General features: G+C 39.0%; 1 protein-coding gene across 1 annotated transcript in view; it reads left to right on the plus strand.

Annotated features, from left to right (window-relative positions):
- LOC125229852 (endoribonuclease Dicer) overlaps window positions 1–21,730 on the plus strand; it is a 101,936-nt gene that overhangs the window by 7,693 nt on the left and 72,513 nt on the right. The window contains exons 5-20 of the mRNA XM_048134791.1: window positions 1,681–1,858; window positions 2,255–2,378; window positions 3,434–3,626; window positions 4,523–4,701; window positions 5,861–5,997; window positions 10,852–11,092; window positions 12,134–12,252; window positions 12,772–12,884; window positions 13,708–13,810; window positions 14,801–14,988; window positions 15,510–15,625; window positions 16,600–16,732; window positions 17,392–17,669; window positions 18,837–19,023; window positions 20,475–20,560; window positions 21,030–21,168. Coding sequence (XP_047990748.1) covers window positions 1,681–1,858; window positions 2,255–2,378; window positions 3,434–3,626; window positions 4,523–4,701; window positions 5,861–5,997; window positions 10,852–11,092; window positions 12,134–12,252; window positions 12,772–12,884; window positions 13,708–13,810; window positions 14,801–14,988; window positions 15,510–15,625; window positions 16,600–16,732; window positions 17,392–17,669; window positions 18,837–19,023; window positions 20,475–20,560; window positions 21,030–21,168 — 2,514 coding nt within the window. The remainder of the gene's footprint in view (window positions 1–1,680; window positions 1,859–2,254; window positions 2,379–3,433; window positions 3,627–4,522; window positions 4,702–5,860; window positions 5,998–10,851; window positions 11,093–12,133; window positions 12,253–12,771; window positions 12,885–13,707; window positions 13,811–14,800; window positions 14,989–15,509; window positions 15,626–16,599; window positions 16,733–17,391; window positions 17,670–18,836; window positions 19,024–20,474; window positions 20,561–21,029; window positions 21,169–21,730) is intronic.

Consider the following 21,730-nt stretch of genomic DNA (forward strand, 5'->3'; position numbering starts at 1 on the left):
GGCACTTCTGGATGAGATTAGCCCAGGACCGGGATGGGTGGCGTACACGAAGGGAGGCCTATGCTCAGCAGTGGGCGATTAATGGCTGAAATGATGATGATGATGATCTACCTATTTACATAAGTTTAGCAAATGTATATTGATAAATTCTCTCAAATGCTTATAGAAACAATGGATTCGTTGTACCAGTTTCTTGTGTTCGTTTGTAGGACACGTACGATTTGAATATTGTTTACGCATAGGTATCGGTCCATACAATATTGAACCGTCTTAACAAAGAAAATAGCATTGAAACTTGAAGTGCTTATATCATTTAATGGTAGGCTTATATTACGGAGTCAATTTCATTTTTATTTCAACGCTTTATCGGACTTCTTGCGTTGACCACACGCTATCACGATACATCGAACCTTCTAAGACCCAGACTTATTTTTGCACTGTTGGATTTGGAACTTTGCTGGTTTTCATTAGGTATAGTTCAAAATTCAACTACTTTATGTTAGTAATGTTAGTATAAATACAAAAATGTCAAACTTTCAAAATTCAGAAGTCATATCATTCAACATATTCAGTTTGTTAGTTTGTTTGTCCGTCTTTCACGGCAAAACGGAGCGACGAATTGACGTGATTTTTTAAGTGGAGGTAGTTGAAGGGATGGAAAGTGATATAGGCTACATTTTGTCTCTTTCTAACGCGAGCGAAGCCGCGGGCAAATGCTAGTTTAACATATATGTAAATTGGATGATAACGATATCAGGAAGTGAACATAGAAACTTTGTGAAAAACAACGCAACCTAATTGTGCTTGTATTTGTTACAATTATCTTGGGGAGTAACATACCAAATGCCAGTTGAAAGAAAAGTATGAGCGATAAAACCTTGTACTTATTAAAAATTGAAAAACTGGCTTCTAGGTAGAATTGGGTTAGCAACAGCGTAGAACCGGCAACCCGTAAAATATTCGTAATTTTATGATGTCGAGTTGCGGAATCAAGCTAGAACCTTTTTTTAGGGTTCCGTAGTCAAATAGGAACCCTTATAGTTTCGCCATGTCTGTCTGTCTGTCCGTCCGTCCGTCCGTCCGTCCGTCCGTCCGTCCGTCCGCGGATAATCCCAGTAACCGTTAGCACTAGAAAGCTGAAATTTGGTACCAATATGTATATCAATCACGCCAACAAAGTGCAAAAATAAAAAATGGAAAAAAAAGCTTTATTAGGGTACCCCCCCTACATGTAAAGTGGGGGCTGATATTTTTTTTCATTCCAACCCCAACGTGTGATATATTGTTGGATAGGTATTGAAAAATGAATAAGGGTTTGCTAAGATTGTTTTTTGATAATATTAATATTTTCGGAAATAATCGCTCCTAAAGGAAAAAAAAGTGCGTCCCCCCCTCTAACTTTTGAACCATATGTTTAAAAAATATGAAAAAAATCACAAAAGTAGAACTTTATAAATACTTTCTAGGAAAATTGTTTTGAACTTGATAGGTTCAGTAGTGTTTGAGAAAAATACGGAAAACTACGGAACCCTACACTGAGCGTGGCCCGACACGCTCTTGGCCGGTTTTTTTTTTCAGAAAATCAAGATTTAAAATTAATCAAGCTAGAACCTAACCTAACCCATTGAATTGACAAACAACTTTTTTTATTACCAACGCTGTAAAATTTATCTATTTCAGGTCATCGTAATGACCTGTCAGATATTGAGCGACATGCTAACGCACCAGTACATACAAATCGAGGATATAAACCTGCTGATTTTCGACGAGTGTCACCACGCGGTGGATGACCATCCTATGAGGCTGGTCATGAAGCATTTCGAACATTGCCCTACGCACAAACACCCGAGGGTCCTTGGTAAGATATCCTGGCCACTCCTGGCTACGTTCCTAGGTTCAAGTAGGTAGTACGAGTATTACAAAAAATAACCCTTTTGATATACATTGCATTGACAAAACCTTCTACCAAGAGTGTTTGGAGTTTTAGAAAATGTTACTTGATGTAAACGTCACATAAGAATACATTCATAGTATGGAGAAAGTACATAGCGCTCTGAAACCGTTAAGTACCTAGAACAAACGGAACGGTTTAAGTAATAGAACCAAAAATTACGCACATACATTTTCGTGCGTATTTTTTTTTTCTATTTTGCAGGTTGATGATTTTTTTCTATTTACCATATAGCTCGTTGTAATTTGTGTCTAATTTACCTAATTACATGTTTAGCTTACTATGTTTGAAATTGATTTCTAGGTCTCACAGCGACGTTGTTGAACAGTAACGTGGCAATATCAAGCATTCAACAGTCTTTGAAAGATCTCGAGACGACTTTCCATGCTACCATCGCCACTGTCAATGAACTGGGAGAGGTTTTGAAGTGAGTTTTTTTACAATATTTTTTTAATTTGCAAATGTGACAATGTATTCCGTTCAAATATTGCAAGCTAATTTATGGCGCAATTTTATTAGTCGATATGCGGATAATGCGGATGCATTCGGGGTACGAGAGATTTCTGTAACGCGTGCCACAGGGCCCGCATTCGGGAAAACGTTTTAGTTAGTCTATAGGATCCGCATTCGGGGTATGAGAGATTTCTGTAACGCGTGCCACAGGGCTCGCATTCGGGAAAACGTTTTAATTAGTCTATAGGGTCCGCATTCGGGGTGCGAAAGATTTCTGTAACGCGTGCCACAGGGCCCGCATTCGGGAAAACGTTTTAGTTAGTCTATAGGGTCCGCATTCGGGGTATGAGAGATTTCTGTAACGCGTGCCACAGGGCCCGCATTCGGGAAAACGTTTTAATTAGTCTATAGGGTCTGCATTTGGGGTATGAGAGATTGCTGTAACGCGTGCCACAGGGCCCGCATTCGGGAAAACGTTTTAATTAGTCTATAGGGTCCGCATTCGGGGTGCGAAAGATTTCTGGAACGCGTGCCACAGGGCCCGCATTCGGGAAAACGTTTTCATTAGTCGATAGGGTCTGCATTCGGGGTGCGAAAGATTTCTGGAACGCGTGCCACAGGGCCTGCATTCGGGAAAACGTTTTCATTAGTCGATAGAGTCCGCATTCGGGGTGCGAGAGATTTTTGGAACGCGTGCCACAGGGCCCGCATTCGGGGAAATTAAATAGTAGTAGTAACTTTCATTGGTTGTTATCTCGCATGCGGGGAGTCCCCGTATGCTGCATACCGAACGAGTTAACGACCAATTAAATTCCACCACTTTCATTGGTTGTTATCTCGCCTGCGGGGGACTCCCAAACTACTACTAAGCTCTCTGTACGTTTGGTTTGCACGGACACCACTCTCTAATAAACCGACGCAAACTAATTGTATTAGGGTTGTATTATACTCAATTTTCTCGTCATTTATAAATATGTCTCAAATGCCAGTTACATGTTCAAAGAAAAGTAAACCGTTTTAATGTTTTAGCTACTCCACCAATCCTAACGAGTTTGTAGAGTTCTACCAGACACCGCAAGTAACACCATCGGCCGCAAAAGCACTGGATATCCTTAGGGTGCTGATAGACTACATATTGTCGGTTCAACTGCCGCAAACGAATCTTTCACAAGAGATCAAACTCAAGAAGTATCAGCAAGATATCACTACTGACCCTAAAAAGGTAAATGTCGAGAAGTTATAATAATACTAGCGTTTGCCCGCTCCGCGGTAGCGTTTGGCTTCGCTCGCGTTGAATTCGAAAATTGCTGAATGCTCTATACAAACTTCGGCCTTCCAATTAAGAGGTGGGGGGTTAGAAAGAGACAAAAACAGCCTATGTCACTCTCCATCCCTTCAACTATCTCCACTTAAAAGTCATGTTACTTCGTCGCTCCGTTTTGCCGCGAAAGACGCACACAAACAGACACACACACTTTCCCATTTATAATATATGGATTGCACTACAATATTGGCGTGCGCGGCCGGCAAAATGTCTCAGTGTGACGTGACACTTCGATGTATTAGTCGTATAAAAATACAAGCGAATCCCATATAAGATAAGTTTTGGCAACGACGTGCAATGGCAGTGTACAGTCAGCATCAAAAGTATATAGCGAATTAAATAATGCTTCAAAAGTAACTACCATTCTAACCGCTGAACAAAAAAGAGATGCATGTCTATACATGGAATACGGAACCCTAAAAATATTAAACTTTGTCATTTCTAACCTATCCACGAATTTTATTGATTTATTAATATTTATAAAAGTTATTCAGGATGACTTTTGGTACGTTATTTCATCCACTGCTATTGATGCTGACTGTACTAAGCAATAATGGTGCCTAACTGCCTAACACATAATATAACCTTTTTATTTCCATTAACTCATACATTTTTGAGGCAGCAGTAATTCAATATGTTGTTTGTTTGTATTTGTGTTTGAGCTATGGATCCCATTTGGGTAAAGGGCTAACACATATGGCACACACTGAATATCAGCCTTGGTACATTCTGACTAAGTTCACGATGACAAACGTTAACCGTGGTGTTAAAAAGGTTAACATTTTTTTTTTCAGATAGTAAAAGCAGTAAAGAACATGATAAGTTCAGTGATGATGTTCATAAAAGACCTTGGCGTATACGGTGGGTCTTTGAGCATCACCTCTTACATCATTCTCCTGGAGCGGCTTAAGCGGAAGTCTTTAAGCAAAGAACAAGAGTTACTTTACGAATTCGTAATAACACACTTAACGAAGTGAGTAGGTACTTTATTTGTATATCTTTCTGAAATCTACTTATGTTAAGAGGCGACACGAGCAAAACAGCTAGGTATATTTATATAGGATATTGCGAAAAAGTCTTAAAAGTCGAGGAGCCGCTCTTGACTGTTTCCTGCTCCAAAACTTAAACAATCGGAACGATATTTGAGAATCTGAATAACAATGATATATTACAATCTTTGTCGGACTGTTTAGTTTCTTTGGCTAATTGTTATCAATTTTGAATATCACACATTTTTTGCGGCGTAATCAATTAGGCCGTTTTTGTAAATTACCAATGGGCTCTAGCGCCTTTAAAAATAAACATATAAAAAAGCATAATAGTCCGAGACAGATCAAAATAAAAATAATCTGTATTGGAAAAAGCATTCTCGTTGAGAGCGTTTGTATGAAGGGATAACCCCTCCTGTTGCGTCTAGGTCATTTTATTTGCAATCAAATAAGGTCAAGTTTGCCCTGTATTTCAGGTAATACTACGGTCCTTTTCTCATTAAATGCCACGTTAAGTGTTATGGGACTTTAAATATGTCAAGTTGAAAGATTGAGTGCTTATATTTATAAGGTATAGGTAAGCGTTGATAATCATCCAATTAATAGTGGTAGTGACGAAAGAATAATTTAAAGGTTGTTTTCAGTATAGGTAAGTTGTGTGAAAAACATGAAAATTTCAACGATTATAATGTGCGTTTTTAGTAGGTACAGTCAACCAATTTGAATCCTAGGCCACTGTAGAACCTTTGCACAGTAAACGTCAATGTGACTTCTTATGGCAAATAGAACATGGTTTAAATGAGACAGGGTTCTAGAGTGGCCTAGGATTCAAATTGGTTGACCGTACTTGAGGAGTCAGAGGGACTGGTGCGAAAATGTTTTTTTGTCTGCTTGTTTGTTTAAGATTATGACCGTGTTCTTCAACTTTGCGTTTGCAGTACAATGTGTAGTTACAAACGTAAAATTGTTCCGTTAACACAAAACTGTACGCTGAAATAGAAGCCTACATGAATTGCAGAGTGCAAGTAACCGTGTTTTTGAGGTGAAGTGTCGATGCAAAGTTTAAGTTTTTAATTTAGGTCACAAGATGGCGCCATGAAACTATACAATTTAAGGTACATAAGTCCGCTTTTTCTTTTACAGAGCAAGAATGATATTATTACTGTCCATGTCAAAGGAAGAGGGGTATGAGAGAATTATCAAACATTCTTCAGACCAGATTATACAGCTGCTAAATGTATTAAAAGAGTTCAACCCCGATTTATATAATAAGCCTGGAGGTAAGAAATCTACGACAGTTCAACTACGTACCTATAAATATAAGCTCAAATGTTGTATTTTTTTATTAGCAAACAAGGGATATTGTAACGAATCGTTTTTTTATGCGTTTATGTCGGACACAGACCAACCCCTATAGACATCCATTACAAGACGACTCGCGGTCACCAGCCTTACTTGTATTTGCCATGATATAAGCGCGGGCGCTCGCCGTGCCCGATCAGTAACGACCAAGTAACCGACCCGAAAGCAGCTCGTGTTTTTCGCAATAAAAAAATTGAAAAAGGGTATTTTAGAGTCGAGTCCAATGCGCGCAGCGGTGCAGACGCATTGATGGTTTAATTAAATTATAATTGCGAAATCAGCGCGCGCGCTTTGCCGCGATCGGTAATCGACACGATGGCAGATTCCAAACCGAATCAAACCATCGTAAATGAATTCCTCGCTTTCCTTCAAGAAAAAGACAAGCTGTTACTGGAAGGGGCGATGGATGCGGCAGCTGCTTTCCGGATGTCTTCGCGTGCGTCGAAGTTTTCCGTGGACGACATCTGTGAAGCGAAGAGAGTGTTGTGCGAGTCCCTTGGGATTGCCGGCACCTATGTACCTCACCGGAGAGGCGACGAAACCGGGAAGAAAAGTCTCGAGGACATTAAGAAGATCCTGAAGGAGTACAAAGACCGGATTCCGGAGTTTGTTGCGACGGATATCATCGTTCCGCCGTACGATCCGGATAACGTCGACGTTCGCAGCTTGTTTAGGGAAATCGTGGCCCTAAAAACAAGTTTAGCCGCAGTTATCTCGAAGTTTGAAGCTAGCATGGAAACGATTACCGAGTTACGCAACGAAATCAAATATTTGCGTTATGCTCCAGCTCGGTCAGCTGTTTCAGACTTGGAGTGCGATCATCGACCTACGGACACTCGTGTCGTGTCGGTTAGTTTGCACGCTGCTGACGCTGTAAAAAGTGCTGCACGTGCCGCCGCCCCGCGCCGCGCGCGGCCGACTCCTATTTCGTCGAAATCACGGTGTCAGCGTGCATACGCTGACGTCACCGCCGGCCAGTCTACTGCAACTAGCCGGGTCAATGCACCAACTACAAAGGGATGTGAAGTACGGGCACCTGCCAAGGAAAATACTTCCCGCACCAATGTGGATGAAGAGGGGTTCACATTGGTGGAAAAGAAGAGCAAGGCGCGCAGAGCGGCTCGCAAGACTATGTGTGGCTCTGCGGAACCGGTGAATTCTGGTCTACGGATTGCCACACCGAGTAGGGCGCTCTACGTGTCTCGCCTGCATTACTCCGCCATGGCTGACGAGGTGGTGGACTACGTTCGCCGGAAGACTGGCTACACGCTGAGGGTGCAACAGCTGCAGTCGCGTCACTACGTGCACTTCAGCTCGTTCGTTGTGCGCGTGCCGCGGCCGCTGCAGGACACCATCGCGAGCGCAGACTTCTGGCCGAAAGGTGTGGTTTTTCGGCGGTTCCGGGGCAACCTGCCAAATCCCACACCGGGGCAAACGACGCAACGGAGCCACGCTGTGACGTCATCGCCCAAATCAATTGTTTAATTTTATTTTTAATTTTGTTCTATTTATTTTCTCTCTTTTTTGTTAAAATCTAAGTTTCGTGACGCATTGGTTTTACTGTAATGTCATGTAAACATGTTTTTACTAATAAATAAATAAATAAATAAAATAAATTTTGATGCCTTAAAGATGTCCACCTGTAGTGTGAAATGGCGTGGAAAGGTAACAAGAAGATCAAATTTAAAAACAGACGGTATTACATTCCACAAATAAGTCATATTTATAATTTATTCAGAGCCGGCATAGGTCAACTTACACTGGCTATTTACGCGACTCCCTTTTCATCTGGCGCGACTGCCTGCCGTCCTTGAAACGACCAATCGCAGCGCGCTAAACACATTCCCCTCCCGCTCCTCGCGCCCCAAGCACTGGTGATTTGTAGCGCGCACAAAATTTACAATATTGGCACTCTATAGGAGGTTCTCTGTGATGTCGGATAATAAAAAAACTACCTTCGAATATCAGTTTTACCTTGACGTTTGTTTTGAGGACATAGTTATTTGAGATATGTAAGTTATTGATTTGTCCCAATATAACCCTTTTTTGCATGGTGATGGAAATTTCCATCATTAACACTGTCATAAAGACTGTATCGTTAAGTATGAAGACAACTTTAAGTAGCCGTATTTATTTGCTATTATATTATTTTCTTATAACAAGCCATGGGCTTAATAAGGCACATAATAAGGTACACATTTTGTCCTAGAAACTCGACGTAAAGCATATGGTTTAGACAGTATTGACTTAATCCTCCCGAGTACCAATTACGATTCCGGACAAATGCTACTAGAAAATTCACAAAGTGCGTAAAAGACGATACGATTGCGAAAAAAAATTGTATGGTGCGAACCTCAACGACACATGATCCACAAAGCAGAATATCTGGACATAGTCTAGCCACTGTTATTTAAAAAAAATATAGTTAAGGATCTGTGTATGGCGGCCATTTAGAGAATGTGGCATGGTGCTTACTCTAACTCCGACTTTGATGTCGAATTTGACTATCATACATTGTTTATATCGATCTGGTTTAAGCACTGTTCAAACACCATGAATGTCAATTAGACTTTGGCCTATGGCTAATTTTTGTGTGTGTGTGGATTGAGTGAGCACCTTCCGAAAATAAAAAAAAATATGCTGATCATTTAGTAAAAGTTCTAAAACAATTGTAAAACGAATCTCTGAATTTGTAAAAAGATAAATCAAAAGATACAGCCATTAACATGTGCTCACTCAGTTCTCACAAAATACCAACGAAAACAGTGAATATATTCATTTAACATATAATATTTATATACTAACATTTAGTAAAAAATAGGCCAACCTACCTCTATAAATATTAGATCACCTAGTGACGTATTAAATTTTTTACAAATAGTTTCTTATGCTCACTCAATCCACACACTTTTGAAAAGCCGAATTTTGATGAAAAACATAAGATTTAGACCGCTATTATATGTGTATAGTTTAGTAAAAGTGAAATGGGAATTTGTAAAATACAAAACGAACCACTAACGTGTCAGGTTTTTTTATAATAAATTTTTGTAAGTGCTCACTCAGTCCACACGTTTTGAGAAAGTTAAAAATGTAAATATCTTACGATTTGTAGACGTGTAAATATAAACGTGTGGACTGAGTGAGCACTTACAAAAATTTATTATAAAAAAACCTGACACGTTAGTGGTTTGTTTTGTATTTTACAAATTCTCATTTCACTTTTACTAAACTATACACATATAATAGCGGTCTAAATCTTATGTTTTTCATCAAAATTCGGCTTTTCAAAAGTGTGTGGATTGAGTGAGCATAAGAAACTATTTGTAAAAAATTTAATACGTCACTAGGTGATCTAATATTTATAGGGGTAGGTTGGCCTATTTTTTACTAAATGTTAGTATATAAATATTATATGTTAAATGAATATATTCACTGTTTTCGTTGGTATTTTGTGAGAACTGAGTGAGCACATGTTAATGGCTGTATCTTTTGATTTATCTTTTTACAAATTCAGGGATTCGTTTTACAATTGTTTTAGAACTTTTACTAAATGATCAGCATATTTTTTTTTATTTTCGGAAGGTGCTCACTCAATCCACACACACACTAATTTTTTTATCTGTTTCTCTCATCCTGCTAGCATCAAAAAATTACGGCAATCCGGAACGTTGCTCAAAATTGCGTTTTTTTAAATTATATAAATTCGCCGCATTTATTCTACAAGTACCCAATTGGAAAAACCATGAAGAGGACTCTTAAAGAATATATATTGGCAGCAGATTAACCTTTGTTTGTTGAAATCGTACAAAGAGTCATTGAAATATTCTCAAATTAAGCCAGATAGGGGTTGTCCGAAATTTATTTGCTAGACCTTAATGAAAGTACCATAAAATCCCTAAAATAAAAAAATATCAGACCTTCTTATATCAAATAGTACTTACCAATACCTTAAGATCATACTCTCGGAACATAATAATACAAAATTATGCACATGTCAACATTTAGGCGAGGTTTGTTTTGTCCTTATACTTAACGATACAGTCCTTATCATATTAATTAAAGGTAGTTCTGCGGAATTATTATTAAATTTTTAAGTGTAGTTATTCAAGAAATTTAATCTTATCTTTTAAATTTTTTTTTTTTATTTTTGTTCTTCGCTATAATAATAGCTGACGCATATCATTAAGAAGTTAAACCTGTTTGAAAACAACGCGGCAGTAATTTGTGTAAATGGACATTTTACTTACGCCTCCGAAAATTAATGATTTTTTTTAATGAGTTTTTAAGTGGTGTTTAAGTGAATTATGTACAATTTCATTATTATACACGTTTAACTTTCGTGAGACATCTTCAAATAATCAAATTACAATACGGTTGTACTCACGTTATTATATCGCTATTGCTGCGACATGTTTCGGGCCAATTCGCGGCGCGGTTAGTCTGCGGAGTTAACCGTCGCGTGAACTCCTATATGCCTGAAGAGGGGCCTCCGAATTGGCCCGAAACATGTCGCAGCAATAGCGATATAAAAACGTGAGTACAACCGTATTGTAATTTGATTAATTTCATTATTACAGTCAGTTTCCAAACATCACAAACATTGAGGTTGAAAAGAGACTTCCGCTTGTAACTTGTAACTTTCAGTTTTGAGAAATGGGCCATAGGTATCATATATCTATAATATACTGTTAAAAAAAAGAAAAAAACATGCAATTAAGGGTTAAAGGACTTAGTTTGACATATAATTCATTCACATTATTACTATTTTTCAGTAATACGAAGAAAAAACAAATCGAACGAGCCTCTATCGGGAATAATCTTCACACAACAGCGATTCACCGCCAAAATCCTGTATAACTTACTCAAAGACGTGAAACAAGCTAACCCAGAGGAGTTCAGTTTCCTAAAACACGATTTCTTGGTTGGTTTCAACATCGATCCGTATAAGAGTACTAGGGAGCAAGCTTATGTCAAGAAGGCTAGTCACAAGGCGCTGCTAAAGTTTCGGAATAAGTAAGTACTTATCTTTAAAGTGCTCAAACATAGGATGAAACACGAACAATATTAGAATTTAGAATTTGATGTATATTATTTGTTGAAACGCTGGTAGCCTAGCGGTAAGAGCGTGCGACTCTACCAATGAGTCTCACAACTCGTACCAATGAGTTTTTCGGAACTTATGTGCGAAATGTCATTTGATATTTGCCAGTCGCTTTTCGGTGAAGGAAAACATCGTGAGGAAACCGGACTAATTCCAATAAGGTCTAGTTACCCTTCGGGTCGGAAGGTCAGATGGCAGTCGCTTTCGTAACTATAACCTGTCAAACAAGTCTGTCAGTAAATAAGAACAAAGAAAACTATAGGTATCCTTTTCTCTAGCACCCTAAAGAAAAGGATGCATATAGTTTTCTTTGTTCTTATTTACTGACAGACTTGTTTGACAGAGTATAGTGCCTAAGCCAAATCTTGGAATTAGTTGTCAGAGCGGACCCCAGGCATGAGCCGTGACAAATGCCGGGATAACGCGAGGAGGATGATGATATATATATAATTTGTTGTCGTCTAGCACGGCATTGCTTTAGGCACTGGTCCCACCAAAGGCGTAAGCGTGTAAATAAAAGACTAGACTCACTCCATCGTAGGCCACGTCTTTGCCTTTGGCTAGTCTGTGGTCAAGAGTAAGCCCATTTATAATAAAAAAAAAAAAAAAAAAAAACGATAGAACGTGTTTTAATTTGTCGCCGAGAATGAACTATAAATCGCTCTCTCTCTCTCTCTCTCTCTCTCTCTCTCTCTCTCTCTCTCTCTTTTATTTACACGAAGGCGACTATCTTTTGTTCATTTCTATCGCTGATGGCTCATCGCTCGCAACGGCCGACGACGTTTAAAGGAGACTAGCCTGAATTGTTCTTCTTAAAGACTTAAGAGTTTGGGACGCCACTCAGTCGATAAGATTTCGTCAACTGCATTTAAAATGGCGTTATCTCAGTTAACTTGTCTCAATTATGATGTCCTTATCTCTCCTCAACATCATATATTTCGTTTGATTTTCAGGGAACTCAACTGTTTAATAGCGACGAGCGTGATTGAAGAGGGCGTGGACATTCCTCAATGCCTGTTGGTACTGCGCTTCGATGCGCCATTGGAATATCGCTCCTATATTCAAAGCAAAGGTACACTGATTTTTATATAAATGTTATAAAAAAAAAATACATATCCTATGCCAAAAATGAATAAACGAGTGTTTCATGCAATTTGAACAGCTGACGGTTTACAACCGTGATACACCCGACTGACGATTTTTTTGTTCATAAAAGCTCTAGAAATCATCTAAATCATCTCACAAAATATACAACGGGAGGCGATGACTGAATTTACAAATTCTGTCTACCTGTTTCGGTGGCTGACATTCCTCGACTCACCCAACAAAGCGGCAGCTGACGCCCATTAGATTTTATTACCTATTGATGGCCATTAACCACTATACGAAATATCGCCCGGGAGGCGATTGGTGATAGAATCCTGTTCATAGTTCGGAGTCTAAGGGCCAGTATCAACTACATTTGACAGTCACATCATCGTCAAGCAGCAGACGACTATAGAACTTCCCATACAATAAAATTTTACAACCGCTTTAACGGTGACAGACGGTTTGATGCAACCGGCCCTAAATATCGATGTTATATTTTCAGGACGAGCGAGGAGTGCAGATTCCAGCTTCGTTTTATTAGTGAACTCAAGCGATCGAGACAAATTTATGAGCAAATACCATAGCTTCATGCAGACTGAGAAATACATTCAAAAGGTAAACTGATTTAGCCTTGTTTTTTAACCCACGACGCAAAAAAGAAGGGGTGTTATAAGTTTGACGTGTCTGTCTGTCTGTGGCATCGTTGCTCCCGAACGGATGAACCGATTTAGATTTAGTTTTTTTTAACCCCCGACGCAAAAACGACGGGGTGTTATAAGTTTGACGTGTCTGTCTGTCTGTCTGTCTGTTTGTCTGTCTGTGTGTGTGTATCTGTCTGTGGCATCGTAGCTCCCGAACGGATGAACCGATTTAGATTTAGTTTTTTTTGTCTGAAAGGTGACTTAGTCGGGAGTGTTCGGTTTACTATGTCGCCGTCGGGGTTTTTTTTTATTTTAATTTTGTAGATAGGTTAGTTGTTTGAAAGCTGAGTTAGTTGAGAGTGTTCTTAGCCATGTTTCATGAAAATCGGTCCACTATGTCGCGGTCGGAGGTTTTTTGAAAATTTTAATTTTGTGGTTATTATTTCAGACTCATACAATTAATGTTGCGTGCTTATTTGGTCCAAGTTTTGAGACAAAAAATTGTACCTTTATACCTACTTATTTTGAACCCCCGACGCAAAAACGACGGGGTGTTATAAGTTATAAGTTAGACGTGTCTGTCTGTCTGTTTGTCTGTCTGTGGCATCGTAGCTCCCGAACGGATGAACCGATTTCGATTTAGTTTTTTTTTGTTTGAAAGCTGAGTTAGTCGGGAGTGTTCTTAGCCATGTTTCATAAAAATCGGTCCACTATGTCGCGGTAGGGGGTTTTTTCAAAATTTTAATTTTGTCGTTATTTACTTCAATTATATTATCTTTTATGATATATGTTTGCAGTTACTCGTAGGATCCTCGGATACCAGAGAAGCTCCTTCGGAGTCTTCCATACAAACCATGTACGACGAGGATGACATTCCACCATACAACAATCCCTATGGAAGTAAGTTTAGAGTTATAATATCATACGTCGCACTCCATGGAGCGTTTTGCGGACACGTCAGATGGTAAGGTTTACAAATCAATCAAATATTTTTAGAGTATTCAGAATAAGGTGTTTGTACTTAGGATTTGGTACCCTAGGTATTTATAATGTGCAATTTCAAATATCTTTGCAACTATGGCTGTATGCACAAGAAAGAGACCAAACCTCTCTCGATTCGTTTGTTGAACACAATAATATGTCGCATAGTCGCATGTTTAGACTCTACGGAAATAAGAGCAATACAGGAAGTATAGATAGGGTCCCCTACATTCCACGCCTCATATATAACTCCGTATAGACAGATAAAGTCTAAGAAAAAAACGTACCTCAGTATTACCATACAGAAAAAGGTACGGTGGCCTAGATGGCATTACACCTTTGGGGTACGCTCAGCTAGATGGCGCTAATATTAATATTTGACATTTTAAAACATATCAAGCTAAGAATATGGGCCAAATTGTCAAAACTGAGGTTCAAAAGTTTTAAGCCTGTGTCAAGAGATGGCAATCTATGCACTTTGATTACACATTTTACTTCGACAGTAATTCTCTATAATACTCGATCCTCTTTGTTATAGTTGATCAACTCAACTATAAATTACGGTAGACTTTGAGCATTTTCTCATAAAAAAAATATTTACAAATACTTGCATAAATTTCCGCCTGTTTTCCGAAAAAAAACACAAATGAACCCAAATTCCAATACTTCGGTATGAAAGGAAACCCTTTCTCAACTTATCAGAGATAACATACACTGGAGAAATTTCCTCGGGTACCACGGCGGGCGGGTTGTCTAGTAGTAATGACGTTAGCCGCGTGTGCTGAAGACCCGGGTTCGATTCCCGGCTCGGCCACCAGTGGGTCTTGTCGTTTTTTCTTTCGTGTATGATATTTTTTTCAATTTAAAAGAAAACTCTTTGTTAATGAAAACATACTTTTACATCTACAGGTTGTCTCCACGCAGTAGGAGCTATAAGTTTACTCAATCGCTACTGTTCGTGCCTACCGCACGACCAATTTACAACGATAACTCCCATGTGGATTAAGGAGTCGGTTGACGATCACAGGGGGCATTATGCGGGTATAGTCGTCACCATAATCATGCCCATCGCTTGTCCTGTCAAAGAACCAATAAAGGTAAACACGAAAAGTAACGAACTCTTTTGAATGATACAAAATGAATGTTTTGAATGATTCACGGTCATTTTCATTTGACTTATATTGACCGGGATATAGACCGTGATTACCTTTTTGATTTTTGTCGAGTTCCCGATATTTCGACGCGGTTACATGCATTATTATCACGGAAGACTCCGTTTTCGATGTCTATTTCCCGGTCAATATAAATCTAATGATACAAAATCTTGGCCTCCGAAATGAGATAAAAAAAGAAATAATATATATTCCTGGTTTAGTTTTCCGTTTGGTCTCACTCACTTGGTGGTCTCACTTACTACATACGCACGACGCGACGTTATATAGGCAACGTCAAAATTTCTAAATCTACACCAGTACCGAATTAAATTATTCTGAAACTTTGTGTCTGCAGTGCTCATGTTCGTTGTATAATCTATGAAAACTGGCGTTACTTTGCGGAAATCCATGATAGTAGTCAAAATCTAGAAAATTAATTTGTTAATCCGCTAACAAATATTTAGGGTAAACCGTACCTCAACCTGAAGATAGCCAAGAGATCAGCAGCACTCAACGCGTGCATAAGACTGCACCAAGAAGGCGAACTAGACCGAGTGACAATGCTGCCTCGGAATTATGGGTATGTTTTGTTTCGTTCATTATTTAAAAACTTCAGCGCCATATAGCCATATATGCTTCTTCCAGACGTATATAATTCCGTGTAATAAAAGTCTATGAAAAAACGTACCTCAGAACTATTAACATACATGTACGCATTGTACGCTCGCCTAGATGGCGCTACACATTTGGCTGACTCTCGGCTAGATGGCGCTATGGGCCAAATGGTGATTTAATGCTGTGTCGAGAGATGGCACTGTGTCTACAGATTTTATTATACTTTGACAGTAACTCTATATACTTGATGCTCTTTGATAATTCTAACAACTTTTTATTATCGTGTTTTCAGTGGCTTCCGGTAATGCTACAATTTGATACTTTAATTATACTAATAATTAAGCAATAGAGTAGATACTTAAATAGGCTTGGTCTAATTTGACTTTCGTATGTGACTATTTTCTATAGGTAGCATTTCTCAACTGATTCTAGTGAAAGCTTGTGTCGCTATTTTTTTTAGCGCCATCTATTAAATACTGTCATAACTACACGGATGATGCCTACATTTTTTTTTAATGTGCATTGACGTGATATTATGATAATAAAATAAAGAAATATGTATTTGTTCATGAAATAAAACTATGGAAACGGATTAAATCGCGTATAATGAATTCGAAAAGTCGGGATTTTAAATTCATTATACGCGATTTAATCCGTTTCCATAGTTTTATTTCATGAGTAACTATCGCGGTAACCGAAGACGATATTAATTATGTATTTGTTCTTATAAAAAATAGAAACGCAAAAGTACTTGGGGAAAATATGATTTTGGCCATTTCAGGCTGCGAACAGCGCCATCTAGTTTTAAGTCTAAAAGCCCATACATTTCAGGGGTACGCTTTTTTGTATGGACTTAGTCAGTCCCGTATTATATCGTCCTAAATTAAGTATGTTCTTTTTTAATGTTAATAACTATTATTTTTATACATCTCTGAACAGAAATGTGGACTTCGAGGTCCCGGACATAAGGTCCTGCTTCCTAAACTGGCCATGGGATCAAGAAGATGAAGATGACGAGGGTGCCTCGCATAAGGCTGGCACTAAGAAAAGAATGCGAAAACATGATAAAGTGGTAAATTTTTTTAATCAATTAGTAAAGACTTCAACATCACATGTCACATTTAGTGATCGGCCGTTCCTAGTAAACTTCCCTCAACAGGGAATATTGCCTATGAAAGCACACTTCGGACACTGGCGATCAAATAAAGAGGCGCGTTCCTAGCAAACGGTCTAAGCTCGTGTAGGTGAACGCGTACTATGCTTGTATGTGTGAAATATGACTGGTCGACTGTTCGCGTTTTTGACAGGCGGTTACTGTTACGTAACCGAAAGGGTGGGCGGTCCTTTCAGCGGGGAGCGGGAGTAGCCATAGTGTACGATGGTACTCTTTATCGTACTGTGATGAGATTTCTACGGAATGACCTATCACTAAACTCACATTGTATCTTCAATAAATACACTCGGTGGATGAGACTGCGGGCTCTCCGCGTGTTTTTAACTCCCGATGCAAAAACGACGGGGTGTATAAGTTTGACGTGTCTGTCTGTCTGTGGCATCGTAGCTCCCGAACGGATGAACCGATTTAGATTTAGTTTTTGTTGCTGAAAGCTGAGTTAGTCGGGACTGTTCTTAGCCATGTTTCATGAAAATCGGTCTACTATGTCGCAGTCGGGTTTTTTTTTCAAAATTTTAATAGTTCGAAGGTTTACTGACGCTATATTATGTTTCCAGTTCCCATTATACCTATCCGGATCCATGTCACACAGCCAGCAATACTACCTACACATAATAAAACTTAAAATCGGCTTCGAAAGGCCTCAAGAAACTCGCGAGCGCGCGCTCTACGACCTTTTACTAAGAGACGAGGGCTACGGGTTCATAACGCCTGAAGCGGTCCCTAAAATATGCCAGTTCCCTATGTTTCTGGCGGTCGGGGATGTGATGATTGAAGTGCATATGAACTATGCGGTCATACCGCTTAATAGTGATATGGTGGATCTTATCAAAAGGTAAGGGATGCAGGTCTTCAAAACGTTTAGAAGTGTGAGTGCGTTTTCACGTTATCATATCGGATGTCGGAAGGATTTCAAGGGTCAAAAATCAAAGGTGGCGGCTTAAATGTATGGCATACCGGTCCTACATCCGATATCGGATCGGATAATATGAAAACGCACTTATTCGTCAGTAATAACATAGTTTGACTTCTCGCCTTTCCGCTACGATGTATTTTTGCTTTTGTGTGTATTTAGAAATCAAACAGCCATAGGTAATATAGGTATACAAAGAACTTCAAGGCAATTATAAATTACAGATCGTTTCACGAAAGCCGGCACGAATGTAAGAACAAAACTGATTGTATGAGTGACACCTGTATCGATATACACTCGCAACAGTGAGCGTACCAAATAGTCTGTGATCTCATAGTATAAGTAATATAAGTACCAATGTGATACTGAATTTTAGAATTTAACTGTATCTTAGCTATTAAACCTACACTATGTACCTGCACAAAGAATCTCACAAAGTGTATTTTTATTTTTTTAGTTGACGAAGTCGTGAAATTTAATTTCTCCTGCAAAAACTTTTTTTATGTATAACTTATTTTTATGTTCGCGTGTCACACGAATGTGTGTGCATCTTTTTATTTTTGTTTAATCACTACCTGTGAGTTCCTGTAATCGGTTCTTTGTTTTTTATGTTTGTTGTATTATCTGTGTAAACAGCTGTTGGTATTCCTTAAATAAAAAATAAAAAAAATAAAAAAAAACTGTCAAGAGCGACCATTTCATTGGTTAATCTGTCACACACATGCATATTTCCTTTCACTCATTCATTCCATTCACGCCATTGACCAGGGGGGTTACCATGAAGTGCTAAAGCCATTCACTTTAGGTTGAGAGAAAGGTACGAACAGTTCCATAGCTCCGTCCCTCTCTCTCAACCTAAACTGAACGGCTTTAGCAGTTCATGGTAGCCCCCCTGTACTTGTTTAGTTGTCATTTACGCGTGAAGTAATACGTAATTAAAGTATCAACACATACGAAACAAATAAATAGAAACAATTTTTTAATGTGTGTTAAAAATGAACAAACTACGAGTAAAAAGAAGTTCCATTGAGCGATTCATCAAATTTATATTTAATAGGCACTATGTAGTCAGTGTTATATTTCTTATAGGTTCCACTTCTTCGTCTTCGACCAAGTCCTGGAAATCGCCAAAAAGTTCCTCATCTACGATGGCACTGTCAACAACTTATTTGTGGTGCCAGTTAAAGGCAGTGCTGGTGGCTACGATATAGACTGGCAAGTCATGCAGAAATACAAGGAGATTCCTCCGGTACCTCCCTCAGGGCCGCCTTACGAGGTTCGTAGCTATTGTACCTGTTGTATTTTTAGATTGTAAAAAAATCCAAATTTAAAATGGCGCTGCCAACAACTTATTGGTCGTGCCAGTTAAAGGCAGTGCTGGTGGCTACGATATAGACTGGCAAGTCATGCAGAAATACAAGGAGATCCCTCCGGTACCTCCCTCAGGGCCGCCTTACGAGGTTCGTAGTTATTGTACCTGTTGTATTTATAAATTGCAAAAAGTTCCTCATATAAAATGGCGCTGCCAACAACTTATTTGTGGTACCAGTTAACAGCGCTGGTGGCTATGATATAGACTGGCAAGTGGAGCAGAAATACAAGGAGATCCCTCCGGTACCTCTCTCAGGACCGCCTTACGAGGCTCGTAGCTATTGTAACTGGCACCACAAATAACTTGTTGCCAACAAGTTATTTGTGGTGCCAGTTAACAGCGCTGGTGGCTATGATATAGACTGTCAGGTGGAGCAGAAATACTAGGAGATTCCTCCGGGGCCTCTCTCAGTGCCGCCTTACGAGGTTCGTACCTATTGTACCTGTTGTATTTTTAAATTGTAAAAAGTTCCTAATGGCGCTGCCAACAACTTATTTGTGGTGCCAGTTAACAGCGCTGGTGGCTACGATTTAGACTGGCAAGTGATGCAGAAATACTAGGAGATTCCTCCGGTACCTCTCTCAGGGCCGCCTTACGAGGTTCGTAGCTATTGTACCTGTTGTATTTATAAATTGTAAGAACATACCTTATCTACGACAGCACTATCAACAACTTATTTGTCGTGCCAGTTAAAGGCAGCGCTGGTGGCTATGATATAGACTGGCAGGTTATGCAAAAAAGAAATACAGGGAGATCCCTCCGGTACCCCTCTCAGCGGGCACCTTCGGGCAAAAATAAATTTGTAGGCGGGCTATTGTATCTTTTGTATTTAGTTTGTTGTGCCAGTAAAGGCAGCGCTGGTGGTTGAGCATTTCTTTTTTTTGCCACTTTTATGATATGTGATATTTTTGAAAAAAATTATGCTATTTCTACTCAGAATCACTAGCTTTTTCAATCCTAGTACTTAAAAAATTGTCCTATACGGTTTTTTCCTATTTTGTTACCATTTTGCGTACATGTTGTATGGGGTAACAAAAGAGGAAAGTAACAAAAATGTATGGAAATTCTGGGACACTTTTTGTCTCCCAGTGAGATTGCAAGTACTCGTGATTCTGAGTACAATTGACCTAAAATTCCCAAAAAAAACAAAATAAAAAAAATTACAAAAAAAAAGAAATGCTCGGTTATGATATTGACTATCCTATGATAGCAAAGTGGACTTCTTTGGAATAAATATTTCAAATTAGGTAGAGGTAGTCCCCTCCGAATCAGCTTTTCTTTCACTTTCATCAAAGCACGTACAAAAGGCGATTTTGTATGTTTTCCTCTAATATTTTTTGTTGTGTTCCTTTCAGGAAAGAAAAGCGCTGGAAGTGACGCAAGAAGATTACCAATACTCTGTAGTGACACCCTGGTACAGAGGCGCCATCTTGCCGAGCCGGTAAATTTCTTAAAAAAAAAATCATACAATTATTTTCAATTGATCGTCATCATAAATTTAAACTTTTCACTGCTCAAAACCGGGAGGAATGGAAAAAGCGGGGGGAAGCCTTTGCCTAGCAGTGAGACATTACAGGTTCTCATTAATAATAATAGCTGCTGGTGATGACTTATTTTTTGAGGAACTTCTTAAACTAGCCTATTGAGAAAACCTTGAACAGGTAATATGGCGGTAAGCATTTAGGATATTAAGGCCTACTTGCACCAACCACTTAACTCAGGGTTAGTGGGCTGTCATCTGTCAAATTGCATATAAAATGGTGGGTTAACCCTCCATTTTCGTTGGTACAAGTGGCCCTAAGCGAATAAGCGCAACGCGTTGCAGTGCTAATTTAATGCTTTGCGGCCACTAAATAAGTTAAGTTATGCATCTTTTATACTTATAGAACACCTATATCTTGCGTTTTAAGGTACATAGTGTCGAACGTGATAGAGTATATGACTCCAAAGTCGGCTTTCGATGACTCGTCTTATGACACCTATGAGCAATACTACTCAGCGAAATACCACCTGGAGATTATTGGCAGAAAGGACCAGCCGTTGCTTGAGGTTAGTTTATTTTCTTTCCTTCATATCAAAGACATATATAACTTCGTATAGACGGATAAAGTCTAAGAAAAAAATGTACCTCAAAGCCATAGAGAAAAGGGTACGGTGACCTAGATGGCGTTACACCTTTGGAGAACGCTCGGCTAGATGGCGCTAATATTAATATTTGACGTTTTAACACATATCAAGTTAACAATATGGGTCAAATTGTCAAAACTGAGGTTCAAAAGTTTTAAGCCTGTGTCGAGAGATGGCAGTCTATGCACTGTGATTACACATTTTACTTCGACAGTAACTCTCTATAATACTCGATCCTCTTTCCTTCATATATATTAATAATTTACCATAATTTATAAATGAAGATTGTGTCTTACAGATGTAATGCGAAAAGTAACTGTGAGGTAACCGAGAGGGGGTGGGCGCCACTTTCAGCGGGGAGCGGAAGTGGCCATACTGTACGATACTCTTTATTATAATGTGACGAAACGGAGAGATTTTATTTCAATAACCATAATTGTGTCGCTTAACTTCAAACCTTAAGAGCGTTATAACATTTCGGCGT

Source organism: Leguminivora glycinivorella, chromosome 9 (assembly GCF_023078275.1).
Source record: "Leguminivora glycinivorella isolate SPB_JAAS2020 chromosome 9, LegGlyc_1.1, whole genome shotgun sequence".
Lineage (NCBI taxonomy): Eukaryota > Metazoa > Arthropoda > Insecta > Lepidoptera > Tortricidae > Leguminivora > Leguminivora glycinivorella.